Here is a 21,203-nt window from a genome sequence, read left to right as displayed (position 1 = left end):
GGCTTGCTGATGCTTCTGTTTAGGTGAAAATGTGAGATGAAATGAAACAATGAAGACAAATGTTGGAACTTCAGATAAAGGTTTTCAAATCCTGAAAGACTATTTAGACTCTTTTCTCAATTTTCAGTGCTAGAACAGCTATAGACATGACACTTTAAAGTTGAACCTGCAAAATTAACATTGTCTAGATGATATCCAGATGATCAATAAAACATTAACTCAAGTCCTGGTGGGTATTTGCTGATTTCCATGGTGTAAATACATCACCATGGCTGACTTCAACCTGCCAATGTCATGTTCCTGGAAACGGAACTGGGAAAGACACACAGAAGTAACACATCAGTACTCAGTATTCCCACCATGAAGAAAAAAGAGACATAAAGAACTTCAAGAACACAGATATTAGAATGCAGTAAAAGATAAGAAAATAATATATTTTGATTTAAATGCCACATACCTTAACATGTAGCATAATCAGCTTAATTATAAGTTCATGTAATTTGACTTGTCTATTTTTTTAACACATATTTTTGTTGTTGTTGTTGTAACTTGACTTTTAACAGCTGTGTTTAATTGCCAGTTCATGTGTTTCCTTGGAGAAGGAAATGGCAACCCACTCCAGTACTCTTGCCTAGAGAATCCCGTGGACAGAGGAGCCTGGTGGGCTGCTGTCCATAGGGTCACACAGAGTCAGACACGACTGAAGCGATTTAGCATGCATGCATGCCTTGGAGAAGGAAATGGCAATCCACTCCAGTATTCTTGCCTGGAGAATCCCAGGGACGGGGGAGCCTGGTGAGCTGCCATCTATGGGGTCGCATAGAGTCGGACACGACTGAAGCGACTTAGCAGCAGCAGCAGCAGCAGTTTCCTATAAATTTATCAATCAGCTCTGGCCCAACTGCACACTGTCTGCTCAGTCCCTGCAGCCCAGCCTGAGTGTCCTCTTCAGTGAAACCCACGATGATGCTCCATGCCTTGCTGGTAACACAGATTTAATCCCACCTTGTGTTATAATCATTTAATGTTGTTATGCAGAATGTATCTGAATCCCCAACCTGATGAATGATCAGGACACCAGCACAGGTTACAGCTCCCAGGGCTGCCCCAGGCACCTTCACGGAATGAAGTGTGAAGTGTGAAGCTTACACGACATTGTCGCCACTTCACCATTTCCTTCAGGAGGAGTGAACAGAGGGACACAAAGTGAGCAGGGCAAAGGCTCGCAAGTGACCCTTCACCGAGGCTTTAGGTTTTCCACAAAAATATCATCAAGAATGGCTCTTTAGTGATGGACTTCAGGCTCTGGTCTGTGATAATCTAATGCCTTCAGGACAAGGGTCTTGCTGCCTCGGGACCCAGAAACCCCAGGAAGCAAAAGTAGGCTTTCTAAGCCAGAGAAGGTAATCTTAAAAAAAAAATGTGCTCTCAAGCCTTCCTCTGTTTTTTATCCCAACAAGGCTTTGCAAATGTTTTTTCCAATAATGAATAAGAGGGGAGAAGAGTGGGCACAAACAGGGCAATCAGATATCCACTGTCTCAACTCTTTTGGGGGAAAATGTGGGGCACAAATCCCAAACTGAACCACTAGGAGTTTAGATTCCTGAGGCCTTCTGAGGCAGGAGAGTTCATGGGCGGGGAACTTAAGATGCCACACAGAAATTCTCTGGTGGTCTAGTGGTTAGGACTCCATGCTTTCACTGCAGAGGACCCGATTCAATCCTTGGTTGGGGAATTAAGATCCCACAAGCCACGTGGTGTGGCAAAAGAAAAAGATCATTATATGTATATATATAAAGAAAACACAGGGAGGAATGGGGTTGCTAGCCAGCCTCTGAAGCTTTCATAAATGATCGCGCTAGATAGCACGAAACAATAAAAGCAGTCCCAAATAAAGAGAATGCCAGTGGTAGTGTACATTTATCAACGCAGGACAGACCATAGGCTGTGCAGTTGATTTCAACTTATCACTTGCTGGGCAGAATCTCCTCTGCACTCCCTCCCAGCAGCTGCAGTGAGACGCCTACAAACCACACACACAGTGAGAATCTCCTTGCCTGTCTGATTCGTACTCTGATTGCACCTGCCTGGTCCCTAGCTCTCATCAAAGCTCCTTTCCCTCCTCTCCCACCCCTCCTCCCAGGAGCCACCAGAGGGCAGTTTTTAAAAGGATGAGCTTCTTCTCTCCTTTATCATTTACGTCTTCACACCTGGGACCTCACTTCAGTGCCTCCAACTCCCTCCCTGCTGTCTGATCCATCTCCCTTTCCTCATCACCCCCACTCACGCAGGTTCCTGCTTTTACTTGCCCTCCATCCACTTCCATTTTTCCTTTAAGGAGCTACTTCCCTCCCGCTCCCAATCCACACAATCTGACCCTAACCGACCCAGGCTCCAAAGGCAGACACACTCTGCCCTTGGGGACACAGAGATAGTCAAGGATGGGCAAGCAACCCAAGTCATTATCAATATAGCCAAGACAGGACAATGATCTTTACCCGTGGTTTTGCCAGAGCTGCTAAGAAGTAGCACACTTTCTACTGGGGTGTCTAGGTTAGTAGGAAGAAGAAGCATGAAGGGGGTATCCCTGCCACCTCTTGAAGAGAGCCTACCTGAAAGATGGAGTGAAACATTCCAAGGCACATGGATTTAGACACGCTTGAAGCACACCCTGGATACTTCCATTATGAGCCCACAGATGATCAGTGTTTTGGTTTTGTTTTTGCTTAGATCAGTTTGAATGGAGATTTCATCCCTTGCAACTGACAGAATTCTGATTTGTACAAGGTTCAGGGAAAGGTACATAATGGGTGGTGGAAAGGCAGCTTTACAGGTGTACATACCAGGTGTACATCTGTGTATGTAGACAAAACCAACCTACATTCAGAAACCACTGTAAACCTTTTAGGCACATGAGCTCAGTGAAAGCAAAAATGCAAGGTACAATCAGGGAAGGGAAAGATATTTTTGACTAAAAAAACTAAAAAACGCCTGACCCAGGATAGCTATAGCAATAAAGGGCACCTGCCAGGTCACCACAGAGGGAAGGGTGGGTTTCAGGACCTTTCAGGGGCTCACCCTCATCAGTGATGGTGCCACTGCTGGAGCCCCCGCTGCCCTTGGACTGCCGGTGGGATGAGGAAGAGGACACGGAGGACTCGGCCGCGTGCCCCTTGGGAGAAGGAGAAGGCGTAAGGGTAGGGGAGGTGCTTTTGGAGGTAGTGGAGGTTCCAGATGGAGGCCTTTTGCTTGTCTCCAGTTTCTGCTGAAAAGAGTAAGACAAATACATAAGCCATCACCTGGAGGGCAGACATGATTCAAACAGACACCCACAACAGGGAACACGGGTGATATATGACTCAACAAGATGTCTAACCAGGACTATGAAATCTACTTCATAGAACACATGCAAAGCAGAAACCATAATATCAAAAGTTTCAGGAAACTCCTCCCCCAAGAAGAGACAGGGAAGGGGATGGAAAAAGTGGCACAAGTGGAGCCAGAAAACCCCAGTCCTAGTCCTGTCCAGATGGCGGCCAGCAGCATGTCCTTGGCCGAGTCCCCTGACCTCTCACTGCCGTGCCATGCTAAGTCAGTCGTGTCTGACTCTGTGCGACCCGATGGACTGTAGCCCACCAGGCTCCTCTGTCCATGGGATGCTCCAGGCAAGAATACTGGAGTGGGGTGCCATTCCCTTCTCCCAGGGATCTACCCGACCCAGGGGTCGAACCCAGGTCTCCCACATTGCGGGCAGATTCTCTACCGTCTGAGCCACCAGGGCAAGTCCTTGAACCCACATCTCTCTGGCATCTCCTGCATTGGCAGGTGGGTTCTTTACCACTAGTGCCACCTGGGAAGCCTGGTGACTGCTCACTGACCAGCTCTAAAATGAAAGTGCAGCTTATTAACACATGTAGGCCCATTCTGCTCTGGATGTTCCTTCATCTAAACCAGTCACTTTCAACCACTCACCACAGAAGACTTACTATTTTTCCTTTGTATGTGTTGCACACAAAAAGGCCTTTTTATTTTGAAGTACTTTTGTTTATTTTACAGAAGTACAGTTGATTCACAATGTTGTGCCAGTTTGGGGTGTACAGCATTAGTGATTCAGGTGGGGTTTTTCTTGCAGCTTATATTCCATTATAGGTTATTACAAGATACACAGGGATTTACTGCTTATACAGTAAATTCTTGTTACTTATCTATTTTATATGCAATAGTTTATATCTGTTAATCCCATACTAATTTGTCCCTCCCCGCCCCCTTTTGTAACCTTAAGTTTGTTTTCTATGTTTGTGAGTACTTTTAGACTTACAATTATGGGAACTAAGAAATTAACACTGGGATGATACTACCAGCTGAACTGCTGATGGGACGCAAATATCTGTAGTTGTTTCACTGATTCTTACTTGGGTCCAGGATTCATGCTGCATTGACCTATTTTGCCTTCTTGTACTCCTCCAACCTGTAATAACTCCTTGGTCTTGCCTCGTCTTTTATGACCTCGTTACTTTCGAAAAGTCCTGGTCAGATATTTGTCAGGTATTCGTAGTGGGTTTGTCCTGTTTCCTCATAATGGCAACCCACTCCAGTACTCTTGCCTGGAGAACCCATGGAGGGAAGAGCCTGGTAGGCTACAGTCCATGGGGTCTCAAAGAGTCAGACACAACTGAGCGACTTCACTTTTCTTTATGGATCTTGAGGTTGACAACCACAGAGGTGATGGGCCATTCTCAGTGCATCACACCCGGAGGTACAAAGCACCAATACCTTATCACTGATGATGATTTAGTTAAGGTGGCGTCTGTCAGATCTCCCCATTATGAAGTTACTATTTTTCCTTTATAATCAGTAATTATCTGGGGAGACATTTTGAGCTAAATATTTTTTTTTTCCTGTTTGTCTGTTAACTTTAACATTCTCTGGTCATCTTCTCTGGAGCAATTACTACCATGATGTTCTAATGGTGATTTATTTCTCTTATTCCTTCCACATTTATTACTTGGAATTCTGTCCAGAAGAGTTGTTCCTTCTCCCCTATTTATTTGTTCAGATCAGTATGGGCTTGTGGATATATACTCTCTGGGCTATAATCCAATACTATTGTTATGCCCTGGTCCCTTTTATTGGAGGGTGGTATTTAGATACCAAAATCTGGATAGTAGGTTGTTCATGGCTACTGGGATATCACTCCTTCTAGGTCCTCTCAGTGAACAGAGCAAGGAAATGTATGAAGTCTACTAACCTACGCATACACATGCAGCCATACTTGGTCCTCTATCAACCTGTGTACACATGTATACTTACAAGCATGCATTCATACTGATTCATACTGATAGCTCTGACTCCAATCCAACACCCACAGGGTTAGTTCCACCATTTCCCCTATGACTCAATCTCTGAGTCTCATTATTTGTTCAACTTTAGTGTATGTGTAAAGTGTATATATACACACATATATACACACACACACACACACGTAAAGCAGCTTCAGAATTGCTAGCCTATAACACCTACAAGGGAAAAAAAAAACCAACTAGAATACAATGCTTAGCACAGTTCTTTTGTCTTTACTCTTACAGTCTCCACTGACGTGTTTTCGCCCACCTCCTACAGTGTAGCTGTGTCACTCACTTGTAATGCAGCTAGATCTGTTGTCACAGTCTGCACACATCCTTAGTTCCTGGTTGATTTAAAATCCACATGCAGTAAAGATAACTTCTGCGTACAATTCTTCAGGTATTGATAAATAAGTAGAGTTGTGTATCCGCCATGGAACAGTTCCATCATCCCCCAAATTGCCCTGTGCTGTCCCTTTCTAGTTAACTCTTCCCCCACTCCAATCCATGGAAATAACTGCTCTGTTTTCCATTCCTATAATTTTGCATTTCGAAGAAACTATCATACACATGGAATCGAATAACATGTACACTTTTTTATCCGGCTCAGCATAACACTTCTAAGGTTCATTTAAGTTACTGCATGTGTCAGTGGTGTATGCTTTTCCATTGCTGAGTAGTATTCCATTGTATGGGTTTCCGGGTGGTGCTAGTGGTACAGAATTTGCCTGCCAGTGCAGCAGATGTAAGAGACATGGGTTCAATTCCTGGGTGGGGAAGATTCCATGGAGGCAGGTATGGCAGCCCACTCCAGTATTCTCGCCTGGAGAATCCCATGGACAAAGGAGCCTGGTAGGCTACAGTCTATAGAGTCGCACGGAGTTGGACATGACTGAAGCAACTTAGCACGCATGCACAAATTCCACTGCATGGGTATTACCACAGTTGGTTTATGTGTTTACCTGTTACAGGATGTTTCTAGCTTAGGGTATTTATGAAAAACTGCTGTAAACATTCACAAACTGACTTTTGTATAACTATAATTTTTTAAAAATCTATTGGGGTAAGTATCTAGGAGAGAGGTCACATGCTCAATGTATGTGTAGTTTTATAAGAAACTGTCAAACATTTTTAAGGTGGCTGTATCATTTCTGCATTCCCATCAGCAATGAATGAGAATTCCAGTAGTTCCACATTCTCACAGCTCTTGTAACTTAAATTTTTTTTTTAATTTTAGGCAGTCTAATAACAGGTGTAGAGTGCTATTTCATTGTGGCTTTAAGTAGTATTTCCTAAATAATGATGTTGAACATTTTATCATATGTTTATATGCCATCTATATGTCTTCTCTGATGAACAAACTGTTCAGATATTTTGCCCATTTTTAAATTTGTTGGTTGTTTACTTACTGTTGAGTTTCGAGAGTTCTTTATTCTGGATACAAAACCATTATCAGATACATGATTTACAAATATTTTGCCTAGTGCGTGGCTTGTCTTTTCATTCTCTTAATGCTGTCTCTTGCAGGGCAAAAGATCTGAATTTTTATGAAGTCCAATTTAACATTTTTTCTTTTATGGATCATGCTTTTGGTACTATATCTGAAACTCCATGCCAAATTCAAAGTTACACAGATTTTCCCCTAGGAATTTTATAGTGTTTCATTTTATATTTCAGTCTATGATCTATTTTAAGTTAATCTCTGAATTCACTGTGAGATATATGTGGAGGTTCATTTTCTTGCATAGTCAATCGTCCCAGCACTATTTGTTGAAAAGACTACCTGTTCTTTGTTGAACTGCCTTTGCACCATGGTGAAAAAAAATTTAGTTGACTATTCTTGTTAGGTCTATTTTTAGCCTCTCTATTCTGTTCCAATGACCTATGTGTCTGTCCTTCCCTAATAACATACTGTTTTACAGTAAGTCTTAAAACTAGGTATTAATAGTATGATTTTTTTTCATAATTCTTTTGCTTATACTTTCTTATTGCATCTTAAAACAAATTTCAGAATCACTTTCTAGATCTCTACAAAAAGAGCTAGCTGGGATTTTAATTTGGATTATATTGAATCTATAGATCAACTGCAAAAAAAAAAACCTGATACCTTAACAATATTGAGCCTTCTATTGCTCATTTAAGCTTATTTATCAATGTCTTGTGGTTTTCAACCTATAGATTCTGCACATACTTTATTAGATTTATACCTAAAGATTTCACTCTCATAATACATTTTCATATAATTTCATTTTTATATAATACATTTCTAATGTACTGTAAATGATACTTTCAGTTTCAAATTTAAAAAGTCTAATTATTCTAATTGTTCATTGCTACTGTATAAAAGTACAATTGACTTTTGTATACTGACCTCGTATCCTGAGACCCTGCTGAACTCACTTTTTAGTCCTAGGAGGGTTTGTGTAACTTTTTTGCACTTTCTGAGTAGACAAACATAACATCTAAAACTAGAGACAGTTTTATTTCTTCCTTTCCAATCTGTGTACCTTTAACCTGTTGCTTACCTTATCACACTAGCTATAGGATAGGTTTTGGTACAAAGTTGAGAGAGGCAACATCCTTGTTCCAGATCTTTGGTGAAAAGCACTCAGTCTATTATCATCAAGTACAATTCTAAGTACAGGTATTTCATATGAGGTCCAGGGAGTTCTTTTCAATTCTTAGTTTGCTGGAAGTTCTGATCATGAAATGGAGTCTGAATTTTGCCAGGTGCTTTTTCTGCATTTTATTCTTCAGTCTATTAACCTGGTGAATTATGCTAAAGAAGTGCTCTTTTCCAGTATTTATCCTATTCAGTGTTCTCTGAACTTCCTGGACCTGTGGTTTGGCATCTGTAATTAATTGGGGGAGAAATTCTTGGCCATTAAATATATATATATTCCTTATGCCCCACCATTCTCTCTCTCTCTTCAGGGGTTCCAATTACCTATATGAGAGCATTTGTTACTATCTTACAACTTTGGGGTGCTCGGCTTTTGTTTTTGCTTTGACTTCTTTACTTCATGTTTCAGTTTGGGTAATTTCTATTACCCTATCTTCAGGTTCATTGATTCCTTCCTTGGCTGTGTCAAGGAAAGAATCTTTCTACTGAGGAGACCATCAGAGGCATTCCTCATCTCTGTGTTTTTTATTTCTAACATTTCCATTTGGCTCCTATAGTTTCCATTTCTCTGATAAAATTGCTACTCATAGGAGTCTGCATGCTGTTCAGATTGTCCACTAGAGCCTTCAGCATATTAATTGTAGTTCTTTTAAACTTCCTGTTATATAATTCCAACACCTGTTTCACATCTACATCAGATTCTGATGACTGCCTTGTTTGTTGGGAGTCTGGTGTTTCTTGCCTTTTTACATGTCTTATAGTTTATGTTAAAAATTGGACATCTCATATAGGACAGTAGAGACCAAGATAAATAGTTTTCATGCCTAGAAATGGGTACACCTTTCCTTCTGCTAAGCCTTTAATGTTCCTTCTTGCTAACTACATCCCAAACGGAAGTCCCTTTCTTAGACTCGAAAAAACTTTGTCAATAAGCTGTCTATATTATTAATGGATTCTTCCTTCTGCTTTTTTTGTAAAGACAGCCATTCCATAATAAAGCTTCTGATTAAGCAGGAGACAACTGGGATATCCCTACAAAACAGATTCTATTTCAGTCAAGGGCAAATAAACACAATACTCCAGGCCTGTAGGCAACATTATTGGGGAGGAGGCAGGTAAATATAAGATTTGGGGTGCTCTGAAATATTTGAACTATCCCTTTCATCTCCAGTGTGGCAGATTAATCATGTCGTGGCATCATCTCCGCCCTTCCTGTACCTATACTCTTTGCTACATAACTGTGTGGTCTCCTGCAGTGGGTGTGATGACTTGCTTAAACTTCATTGGTTTTCAACTAATGCCTTTGACTGTTGCCATGAGAACATGTCCAAACTTGTGGACACGCATGGACCCACTGTTCTGATCACCCAACAGTCAAACATGTAAGAGATCCCCTCAGTCCAGAAGCACTGCCTAGCTAAGTCCAGACCAGGCTGCCCAGCCACAGATGTGCAATGTAAGAAATGCGTTGTTTTCAACCACTGTGCTTTTGGGTGGGAACAGAAAGCTGATATTCCCAGGGGGCCTTTGGGCTTTCTGAGATCTGGGAAGTGAAGCACACTCCGGCCCCACCCCATCTCCACTCTGTATCTGCTAAGGCACACTTCACGTCAGAAGTCATGCCTTAGAAATATTCTACCACTGCAGTGTGCTTGGTTTAAGCAAAGTGCAAAACCCAGAATCATCAGGCTCATATTTTGAATACTAATTTCTAATTCTCCCTTAGGGAGTCTTTGAAAAGCACTTTATGTCTCCATTTTGCTGCTAGAGCCTTTGACAGAAAGCCCACTCCTGTGTCCTTTGATTTAGGGCAGTGATTTCTAAGAACTTGGGCTGGGCTGGCTGCAACACTCTCAGAAGAGAAAAACAGATTCCTCAGACCCTACCCTGAGAGTCTCATTTAGTTAAGCTGTGTGGAACCCAGAAATCTGAGTTTTTAAGTAGCTCCCCAAGTTTACAGCATATTCTTATGCTAGAAATATCAGGTGATCATTGAACTGGATTGTTTCTCCAGTTTTCTGTTGCCTGAATGCATCTTCTGACACAATTCCCTTTCATCAGAACACACTTGTACATACCTTAAATATGACAGGTGCGTCCAGGTGATGCAATGGTTAATATAATTTATAAGTTAGATGCCTCCCTATTTCCAACACCAGTGAAAGGAAGCTAACAATACATAACACATCTAATAAGACCATCAAAACAGAAACAGAAAATTTTACACAGAGAAGAGAAACAGAGAAGAGGAAAACTATGTGAAAATTCTAGAGTAGCAGATTTACTGTAATGAGTAGCTGAGTTTCCTAGCAGCAAAGGCAAAAAGAGAAATATGCTAATTACAGAATTTTTACTATTGGATGAAATAAAACATATTGAAATATCAATAGACATTTTGTACATAGCGCTGAATTCTAAAAGGAACTTAATTTCATAAATCCTAGTACACAAGTAATTTTGAACATAATAGAAAATATGCTAACATATACAGAGATTTTTTTTTTCTGGAGCTACACTGTAAAGAAAATAATTATATAAGACCAATTGCATAAGGGACTTTGAATAACAAAGAAAGCTGTATAACTAACAATGGTTGGACAGAAAACAAAGACTATTTCTCATATATCCATTACGATATTAATCTCTGAAAGCACTTCTGGGCAAAGGTCCAAGGCTGAGGCCTTCAGATGATCTAACTTTTCCCAGGGAGAAAGTTAAGACATCTAGAAAATAAAATGAAAAGTGGGGTTGTGCCTTCTGAGAGGACTTGGGGTCCTCTCAGAAGAGGGAATGGGCTATGACACCCCTATGGAGAATCCAGGGAGCCACCTGTTAAAGGAGCCAGTTCATGTTCATGACTAGGACCCACACTCTGGGGCTTACTCCATTAATCAACCCAGGTGGAGGGACTAAGGAGGTGGAGGGGGCAGATTCTGAAGATACTGGGAGACCCCCATTCCCTGAGGCATGTGGGGTCTCTCATCCATTGCAAACCCCACAGGTGCTAACAATGTGGTGACTACTCTGTGCTTGCACACTAACTGCTCTGTGCTTGGATGCTAAGTTGCTTCAGCCGTGTCTGACTCTTTGCAACCCGATGGACTGTAGCCCATCAGGCTCCTCGGTCCATGGAACTCTCCAGGCAAGAATACTGGAGTGGGTTGTCACACCCTCCTCCAGGGGATCTTCCCAACCCAGGGATCGAACCCACGTCTCTCATGTCTTCTGCATTGGCAGGCGGGTTCTTTACCCCTAGGGCCACCTAAGAAGCCCGGTAACTGCTCTGGGGCTCATTAATGGAGGCAGATGAGTCCTCAGCTCTGTCCTGCTCACCATCCTTCCTATAGCTCCTTTCCTATGCCACACATTCACCTCTGGAGCCCTGCACGTGCCATCACCTCACCCTGGGACAGTCTCACCCCATCCCACCCTTGACCCTTTCACCTTGCCCTTCAGATCTCCATTGCAATGTCAGTGGTGCCCTCAAGAATGGCAAGGACACATGCCCCATAGCATCCTCCCTTCTCCATAAGACACACTGCTGTGTCTGTAGTGACACCAAGAGAACAGTCACCAACCCCTTCATTCACTGCTGGATCCTCACTGCTGGAAGTGAGCTAAGAGCAGATACTCCAAAGATGTCGCTAGTGGAAGGATAAGGTAGGAGGGTGATTACTGCTACAACTGTCAACAGTAACCCCCGACACTTACACAGGTGTACCAGGTACCAGCCCCATTCTAAATGCTAAAATGTGAGGCTGAGATTAGAACCCAGGCAGTTGCTCCTGAAACCACTAGGAACCCTTTTGCTCTAAATCAACAAACAAAAACGTGTTGTGTGAGACTGGATGACCAGCACAGGGCTGTGAACCTGGTGCTCACCCCAGCAGCACCCCATACCTCTGCACCCGTCCCACCTGGAGGTATCTTGGGGGAGGTGAACACGCGTGCACACGACACCAACGGCATGGGGTGTGATCTTGGAAACCACCCTTCTTGGAAAGCCCAAGGGCAGCCGGATGGAAGGTTTAGTCTGTCCCATGACAGCGGCACTGCCCGCACTCCCCAGGGTGTCACGGTGCTAGGACAGGACCTACAAGCATCAGAGGAGGAGATGGAAACAGAACAAGCACCTTGCCACCAGGAACACTGCCGCCTGCCGGGGAGACCGGGAGTTCAGACGGGCTGGAGCTGGGCGCTGGCCCAACAGGACTTGACCGATGGCTGGGCTTCTGCTCAGATAATCCAGCTGCTTTTTTCCTCTGGGCAGCGATCTGGGAGAGGACACTGTCTATGCTGCCACCTGAGGAAAGAGGAATAGGAATGACTGCCAAGGTCCAAAGCACTGCACCGTGGGCAGTGGATGTCAGGGGCTGACCCAGCTGAGCCGAAACCACATCGCCCAGACCATCCTCTAGCTCTGGGTCAGGGCTGACCACAGGACTGCGTATGACAACTGGCAGGTGGACAGGCCACCGAGGCTCCAGTTTCTGCTCACTTTCCACCACACCATGGCCAACTCAGCCTTCAGCAGGCCAGACACCAGGCCAGCCCTGGGTTACCACAGCAGCCCCTCCCAGTGCCCTCTAACAGCCACACACATTGCCCCACCAGGGCTCCTCCAACACCATCCAACACCCTCCCCAGCTCCGCATTCTGAACCTCACATCCCCAGCTACTCCCACAGCTGTGTCAATAGCCTTCTCACTCCATAACATTCAGGGGCTCGGCTTCCTTGCTTGACTCATGATTGCCACGTTCCCTCTCCCTGTTTCTCCAAACCTATCAGCAACCTTGAATTATGATGAAGGGAAAGGGGAAAATGATAATATCCAGGGCTAGGGAGGGCATCAGAGAGGGAACACTGATAACTACGATTTACAGGGCACTGACCAGGTGTCAGGCACTGCTGGAAATATTTTACATGTATAAACAGGGCTGTTCTGGAAGGCAAAATGGAAAGCTTCAAAAACAGGCAAACCCATTGACCCTGCCACCCTGATTCAAAGGCACTTACATTAAGCAAATCACTAGGCAAGTGTGTAAGCCCAGTGCTCTGAAGCCATTACTTAGAGTGGGATCTACAGGAGCAAAAATCTGGAACAGCCTCAGTGTTCAACAAGAGGGAACTGGTTAATTAAAATTGTGACACCTCACATGAGTGGAAGGCTGTTTGGTTATTTAAAAGATGCTGTCCACAGGGAACTCTGTTCAATGTTATGTGGCAGCCTGGATGGGAAGGGAGCTTGGGAGAGAATGGATATATGCATGTGTGTGGCTGAGTCCCTTTCAGGCTGTCCACCTGAACATATCACAACATCGTTAACTGGCTATGTGCTAAGTCACTTCAGTTGTGTCCAACTCTTTGCAACCCTATGGACTGTAGCCCACCAGGCTCTTCTGTCCATGGGATTCTCCAAGCAAGATTACTGGAGTGGGTTGTCATGCCCTCCTTCAGTGCTGCTGCTGCTGCTGCTAAGTCGCTTCAGTCGTGTCCGACTCTGTGCGATCCCATAGACGGCAGCCCGCCAGGCTCCCCTGTCCCTGGGATTCTCCAGGCAAGAACACTGGAGTCGCCATTTCCTTCTCCAGTGCGTGAAAGTGAAAAGTGAAAGTGAAGCCACTCAGTTGTGTCCAACTCTTAGCGACCCCACGGACTGGCAGCCCACCAGGCTCCTCCATCCATGGGATTTTCCAGGCAAGAGTGCTGGAGTGGGGTGCCATTGCCTTCAGTGCTACTTCAATATAAAATAAAAAGTTTAGAAAATGAAAGAATCTGTAGATACACGTGCATTGGCATAAAAAGGTGGTTACAACATGGAAACAGGCACAGAGAGGGAAAAGGTTACAAAGCAGAGTATACTCAGAAGTCAGCCTGCCTGCGCGTGGGCCTGGCTCTGCTGTTTCACTGCTGTGTGACTCTGGCTGAGTTAATTGAACTCCCCTGAGCTCCAGTTCCCCCTTCTGGACTCTGGGGAGGCTACCTCACAGGTTGTTGGAAGACTGAAGGAGATAATCCACTTAAAGGGCACTGTGCCTGGCACACACTAAGTGCTCAAAAACTTATTCTTCTTTCAGAAAGAAGCGAAATGTACCTTGCAAGATATACATCAAAATGTTAACAATGATTCCTAGTGGGTGATATTATACTTTTTTTTGCCTTTTGCTTTAGCTGGTTTTCAAGCTTTCCCACAAGAAGCATGCATTACATTCCTATGATGGCATAAAGCATGGTGCCTTCCTGCAAAGCTCGCTTTACTTAATCCTGGATGCCCTAGGAGAAGACTAGAAAGTATCCTGTAACCAGCCACATTACCTTTTTCCATATTCTGTTTTGTTTGTTTTTTTTACAGCATTTACTATTCTCAGATTAAAAAAAAAAAAAAATTGCCAGGCAAGAATACTGGAGCAGGATGCCATTTCCTTCTTCAAGGGATCTTCCCGGATCAGGGATTGAACCCATGTCTCTTGCATCCTCTGCATTGGCAGGTGGGTTCTTTACCACTACCATCACCTCGAAAACCCCCACTTAAACATCTATTCAAAATTATCTGTTTGCACCAGAATACAACTTCCTACAAAACTGACTTTGAATTTTTTATTGCTACGTGTTCTATCACCTAGACTTTGGCTTATATCTAATAAGTGGCCAGTAATATTTTCTGAAAGAATATGGTAAATAAATGTAATGACTGAAAACAAGTAAACTTAAAGAGAAGGAAAGTATGCCATAAGCCCAAAATAACGGTAGGGCAAACGGCTTTGAGTTTTAATTGTCACCTCCTTGCTGTGTACTCCTGGGCAAATCCATTAACCACTCTGAGCTTCAGTTCCTTCATTTGTTCATTGAAGAATCAGGATGAGAAGATACCTAAGGTTTAACCTTCAAGGATTTTAAACACCACAAAAACACTATTCATTTCTCTTAGTTTCTTGCAAAATTTTCTAACAAAATAGACCATTACAAACTATCTCTTCCCTTACCACTCCCCACTTCCTTGCCCTAAGAAACTGCATAAAACAGACTCGGATTGTGAATTCACTGAAAAATCCTTTAGGCACATCAAGGAGAAAGACAGTGCGCATGCAGTGGTCTCAAGGACTGTCTGCAGTTCACACCCTCAACCCTAAGTGATCTTCCTGTGTTCCTGGAGTGGGTTGCCTGGGTACCCACCTGAGCGGTTATGCAGCTCCCCACCATGCCTGCTCATGCCTCCTCCCCCACTGGAGCCACCAGAGGAATGAGGTGAGTGGTTGAAGTTTCCAGAATTGGCGGGGGAGGCTGGGCTTCTGGAGAGAGATGGAAATTTAACTGGCCTGACGAGAGTCTGCAAGAATAAGGCAGATATGGCAGTTAGGGTGTGCTGTTCATTCCATCTGACACACAGGTCATGATGGGGAGGGCCCTGGAGTTCAGCTGGCCCATTCTAGCCGATCCTTGCTCAGCCTGCGAGGAGGCCCCCAAGGGATGGGAGTGCACACCTACCTGCTGACAACTCGACCAACCACTAGCTCAGGCTAAGCACCTGTGACACCACTTCCCACAGGTCACCCACCTCCTCCCATGTGGTGGACTTAACATAAACTCACTCTGTCTCTTTTAAACACTTCCAGGCACCAGGGCCTTGGTCTCCAACTAGTGATTTGGCATTACAACAGTCCAGGAAGGCAATAGCAAGCACCAGGGGGTCAGACAGAGACGGGGGCTCTGAGTGGCTCCTGTCACTCAGCACAAAGCAGCAGGGTCAGGGTCTAAGTCCCTGAATCTCCATTGTCTACAGTCTGCTCGTGTGGGTATCAGCTCCCACATTGAGAGGGACCGCCTCAGTGCATCACAGCAACACACTGAGGGCCAGCAGGTCAGAAACCACCATGGTCAGAAGGACAGAAGTCACACTCTGGTTGCAAGAAAACTCTAGGAGCACACAGAGCGGTCTCCAGTGTTTGAGTCTGGTCCTGAACCTGTGCAACAATGTGGTGTGGAGCCTGATTAAAGCCAAGAACCTGATTTTGGGTCCCAGCATCCTCAACCCCACTTGGCTCGGTGACCTTCAGCAACTACCTCCGTTCTCTGGGTTGTTGGTTCATCTATTAAAGGGAACATTGGGTTAGATCAGGTCTTCAACCTATGTTCCTCAGAGCTCCAGGATTCCAGGGAGAGGGGCTTCCACTTTCGTTCACTCTAATCTGGTTACATATTTAATTCCTTTGTAGGGTTTCATTAGACAAAGGAGTATCACTCACTTAAAAGAAAATGAAAAGCTACAGCCCCCCTAGATCAGAAGGGATCTGAGGTCCCTCTGCCTGCAATCCATCACAACATCAGAGAGTAGTAGATGAAACGTCGAAGTGTGTGAACTGGACAACTTACACTGTCCGTGCTCCCTCCACCCGCGGGGTGGCCTCTGCCGGCTCTCTGAGGCAGCACAGTCTTCATGGGGTCTGCCTTCCCGTTGTGACATGTCCGGGAACGATCCGAGCTCCACAGCTCAAAGCTGGAAGGGGGCAAGAAAGGGGGGATGACTGCCTTCAGCTTGTCGCTCGGGAGTCTGGTGAAGGGGGCTCCATTTCGAAGCTGAAAAAGACAGGCTGTGGGTTAGGCAAGCCCCAGGAGGGCTCCTAGCTCTGGGAAGAAGACTCCAGGTCTCCCCTGCTTCTCAGAGAATGGCAGCACCCCCGAATCCCATCCCCCACCACAGCCAAGCCAGAAACCCACGTGATGTTCTCAGCTCTCCTCCCAGCAAGTGAGTGATACCCTCGTCTGCTCTGCTCCACAACCCCAGGTTATCTTGGGTCTGTGCACAGCAACAAGACTAGCACAGGGGGAGAGGCTGCAGAGAGCCATGGGGGAGTCTAGAAGTGCTGGGTGTGCTGTGCTGGGAGAGGGCCCTGCAGACCAAGGGAATGGAATGCAGGAAGGACTGGAGACAAGAGGAGCAAGACCAGTGTGCAGAACAGCCAGGAGGCTGGTGTGGCCAGAGCCGGGGTTCCAGGAGGCGGGGATGAGGGCACTGGCAGGCCCAGGCTGGCTCTCTGCAAGCCCAGCAGACACCCCCATCCCCCATCCCACCACCTCCTTCCTGCTCTAGCCACACCTCCCACTGCTGACATTTTTAACTGCAATTTTATTTTAAGTTTTGAAAATGCGATTTGGGGTCAGTATAAAATCCACACCATGATAACTGGTGGATCATCAAGGAAAAGCTTTCACGTGGTCCACAGTAACTTTAATTAATAAAAGACAGTGAACTTGGTGCCAGATGGTTCTTTGCAGGGAAGGGCATCCCACAGCTAAACCTGCCTCGGGAGCCAGGCAGGCGGGCATCTCCGCAAGGATGGCTGCAAACGCCTACTCAGCAGAGCACCCTGGCCATCCTCCATCTGCCACCAGGCAGGTGGGCACACCGCCGCCCTCTACAGGGCATAAGGAGGTGGGACAGGAGAGCAACAAGATGGGAAGTGGGGAGCCTCCTGGGTTCCCATCCAGGCACTGTCCTTCTTTTCTGAGAGTCCGTGAATAAGGGCCGACCCCTCTGGACCTTAACAACTTCATCGGCATAAGGATAATTCATCAGAGCTGTGAAAACAAAAACTAGGAACCCCAAAGTCCAGCAGGTCAATCTTGGATAAAGAGATGATGGAATGTTACATCATTTAATCATTGGATGCGTTGGGGCCAAAGAGTGTTTCTGACACAGAAAAGATGGTCATGACAAACTGTTAATACAGCAGGTTCAGCACAATGGGGGAAGATAACAGTGCATCACCGGCTCAATGGACATGAACTTGGGCAAACTCCGGGAGACAGTGATAGGGAGGTCTGGCGTGCCACAGTCCATGAGGTCACAGAGTCGGACATGACTTAGAGACTGAACAACAATAAAAGTGCCTGACCTGGCATGGTTTTTTGGGATATAGGTGAGTGAATATATGCAAACTGCAACAAATACTTAATAAGCATTTGGCTGGTACATATTTAGTGCTGTGCTAAGTATTTGTTTATTATATATAGCATGATATCATATTCACAGATACAAAAAAATGATTAGGAAAAATACTCAAAAGATATATGACACAAAATGTCAATCATGATTATATCTGGATGTGTGACCAAGGGCAATTTTTTCTTTATACTTTACTGCATCTTCCAAAAATTCAATAAGATCATTTCTGTCTACATACTGAAAGCAATTATTGCTATTTAATAACATTATCCAATGTTGTAAGTCCCACGGTCAGTGTGCAGATACCAATTTATACCTATCTCACAGCAGGGCAGAGCAGACAGACCCCATCAGGGCCCCAGAGATCCTGGGGTAGCTTAGTTCTTTGGGGGCACCTCTGCTTCCTTCTTCTCTCCAACACTGCCCTCTCCTGGCCAGCCTCCAGATTAGGGCCTCAGAGTTAAAGGGACTCGAGCCCAACTCCAACCAGGAGACTCTCATTTCAGAGAAGAGAAATGAAGCCCAGAGAAGTGAGGTAACACATCCAAGGTCACACAGCAGATAAATAAGAGTTCACTCTGGGTCAGACGTTATGTTAAGATCTTCCTGGAGATTATACTTAAAAACCACAACCATGAGGGATAGCATCTCCTACGGAAGAGAAGGCTAGCTATTGCCTAATATCCATCCTCCATATCTCCTTCACAGACATGCCTGATAGATAAGCACATGACCAACTTGGAACAAAGACTTCTATGCAGTGTGAATGGGCCATGTGACTAAATTCTGGCCCATTTTATGTTCGCAAAAAGTGATGTGTGAATTTCCAGGAAACTTCTTTACAGACACCTGGCCTGTGCCCATGGTCACCTCTTCTCCACTCATCTTTGCTGTCAGCTGGAATGAAGCAGTAACGGATGGAGCTCTGGCAGCCATCTCAGACCAAGAGGTAACCTTGGTAGTAGAAGCCATGCCAGGGAGACCAACAGGTAAAAGGAACCCAGATCTCTAATTCTATGGATCAATGAACCAGTCTTGAACTTCACTTACTTTAAATATCCTGTCAAATTTATGCCAATCATTCGGGGATTTTGTTACTCACAGCTGAACCTAAAACTGATACATTTCTAATTTATAGATGAAGACACTGTGGCCTCTCTGAAGCTGGAAATATACTCTCTTCTTTGATTCCTGTCTCCTTGGCTCTCCATAAAATGGTAAGTCCAATGTCACCATCAGTTCCTCCCCTGACACGGCCCCTGTACTCAGTGCTACCTCCCTGATAACATGATCAGGGCTTAGCCCTGGCTGCTAAGTACCAGCACAGCCCTACCCAGAATTTAGGGCTGGCATCTATTCTGATTCCTTGGTGCCAGAGATATACCCATTGCTAAACATTTTGACATCGACCCCATCTGTAACCACCACAAAGAAAGACAAATGTGACCACATCCCTCCTTATAAGTCAATCCACTAACGATTGGAAGAGATCTGAAATGCTTTTAGAAAAGCCCCACACTCACCATGGTTGTCAATAACACATCTTCCTTTTCTCCTCTTGTGCTCCCAGTACCTGAGAAACAAATGGAAGTTTCCTGAAATGACCCCCTCCCCCAACCACAACGAATTCACAGCATGAGGACAGGTGACCAGGTCAGCCTTCATCCTGGAAAACCAACTCTCTTGAGTGATTAAATATTTAATAATAATTGGTATTCAATACTTGAAGAGAAAAGAAGCATTTAAAAGCTATCTTAGAGTGTGTTTGCAGCTTTTCCATAAACCATTGTCATGCTGGGTCAGACAGTGGTATGTCGAGCTCAATAGTCTGTCTCAAACAATGGTACCCAAGGAACTAGTCCGGGTATGGAGAGTCGGACTGTTAGAACGGATCTGACCTAATCAGTTTTCCAGTGTGGGAATCTTCTTCAGTGCCCTGGCAAAGTCATCCAAGCTGTTGACTATCTCCAGTGGTGGGGAGTTCACTATCCCCACTCCAACCCTAGTAACTCATTCTACTTCAAAACACTGCTGGTGGGTGCAGACCAATCACATTTGGCAAGAAGGAAAATCTCCTATCAAAGGCTAGGGAGAGACAGTGACTGGCCAAAGGTTTCTCAACAGGGCATGCAGGACAGGAAGCCGGGATTTGCTGCCAGCCTCCCCATTCTACCCTTAGCAGTCAGTCCCTTAGATGAACTTCTGTCCCTTAAGTCTTCACCAAACTGGCCATTCTGCGCCAGTGTCACATCCCAACATCATCATCTCTCTGCCATCAGCCCAGGAGTGGGGATGAAGGGCAGAGGAAGAGGGCAAAGAGGTTCAGGCTTTGACCATTCTGGAAATCCTACCACACATGCAACTTTTTCTTACCATTGTCTTTGGTCATGGGGGCCACATCAGGGAGCCCAGAGCGGCTGGTCTTGTCCAGGGGTGCCGCCCTCATTGTGGAGTCCAGTGCTGGCTCTGGCTCATCACAGAAAGGCAATGGCTGGTTGCTGGACAGCCCACGCGGCAGTGTTTGCATCAGTTTAAGCTTCCGGAACCGATTAGACATTCGGTTCCACCAGGACTGCCAAGGGAATGCAGAGCAGAGGTCAAGCCCCAACAATACCGAGCCCAGGGAGAGCAACCACCCTCCACACGTGCCCCACCTCCCCTCTCCTGGGCCCACTGAAGGCATTACCCATCAACCACAGTACCCTTAGTTCTCTCCAAATCCTTCCTGACCCAGCCTGCAGAGGGCCTTTCCAATAGTCTGGAGGTGGCAGGGAACCCAATTTGCTAACACCCTACATCAATCTCCTCATTACACAGTCTGAGACACAGAGACCCAGCCATGTCGACTTGCTGGACGTCTTAGAGTCCAAGAGGGATGGACAGATGGACACAGAGGCAACACCAAACACCTTAACATCTCAAGCTACATAACCTCCTTCCCCCTATTCCAGTAACAATGTGAGAGCTATCAGGTTGTCCACTCCAAGGCCTGGGCCATCTGCTCCTGCAGCTGATGCCTCTTCACCTAGAGAGAGGACAGGTGCCACCCCCAGGGCATCTACACAATCCCACGAGAGCTCAGAGGTTACTGGCATGGCACCAAAGGGAGGCTGCAAGGCCCTGGTCTACAGAGATGGCAGTAAGGCAAGGATGACGAGATCTATGCAAACAACACTGAGAGGAAGGATCCAGGGCCTTGGGTGAGCAACAGACATGAGAAGAATGCCAAGTCTGCAGATCTGAGAAAGTGTTGGAACCCCAGCCAGGAAAAGGGAAAAAATAATTTTGATTTTC

At 45.3% G+C, this 21,203-nt stretch overlaps 1 protein-coding gene across 1 annotated transcript in view; it reads right to left on the bottom strand.

Moving 5' to 3' along the window:
• The window catches only part of ANKS6 (ankyrin repeat and sterile alpha motif domain containing 6), a 49,458-nt gene that overhangs the window by 11,730 nt on the left and 16,525 nt on the right, over positions 1–21,203 (bottom strand). Inside the window, exons 7-12 of the mRNA XM_010847108.1 lie at positions 20,283–20,481; positions 19,433–19,482; positions 16,337–16,540; positions 15,140–15,293; positions 12,099–12,268; positions 3,079–3,265 (exon numbers count right to left, since the gene is read on the bottom strand). Of these exons, the coding sequence (XP_010845410.1) occupies positions 3,079–3,265; positions 12,099–12,268; positions 15,140–15,293; positions 16,337–16,540; positions 19,433–19,482; positions 20,283–20,481 (964 nt within the window). The remainder of the gene's footprint in view (positions 1–3,078; positions 3,266–12,098; positions 12,269–15,139; positions 15,294–16,336; positions 16,541–19,432; positions 19,483–20,282; positions 20,482–21,203) is intronic.

The sequence above is a fragment of the Bison bison genome, unplaced genomic scaffold (assembly GCF_000754665.1).
Source record: "Bison bison bison isolate TAMUID 2011002044 unplaced genomic scaffold, Bison_UMD1.0 scf7180017864243, whole genome shotgun sequence".
NCBI classification, from domain to species: Eukaryota; Metazoa; Chordata; class Mammalia; order Artiodactyla; family Bovidae; genus Bison; species Bison bison.
The sequence above is the reverse complement of the archived record's forward strand: the minus strand, read 5'-3'. Positions and strand labels throughout refer to the sequence as shown.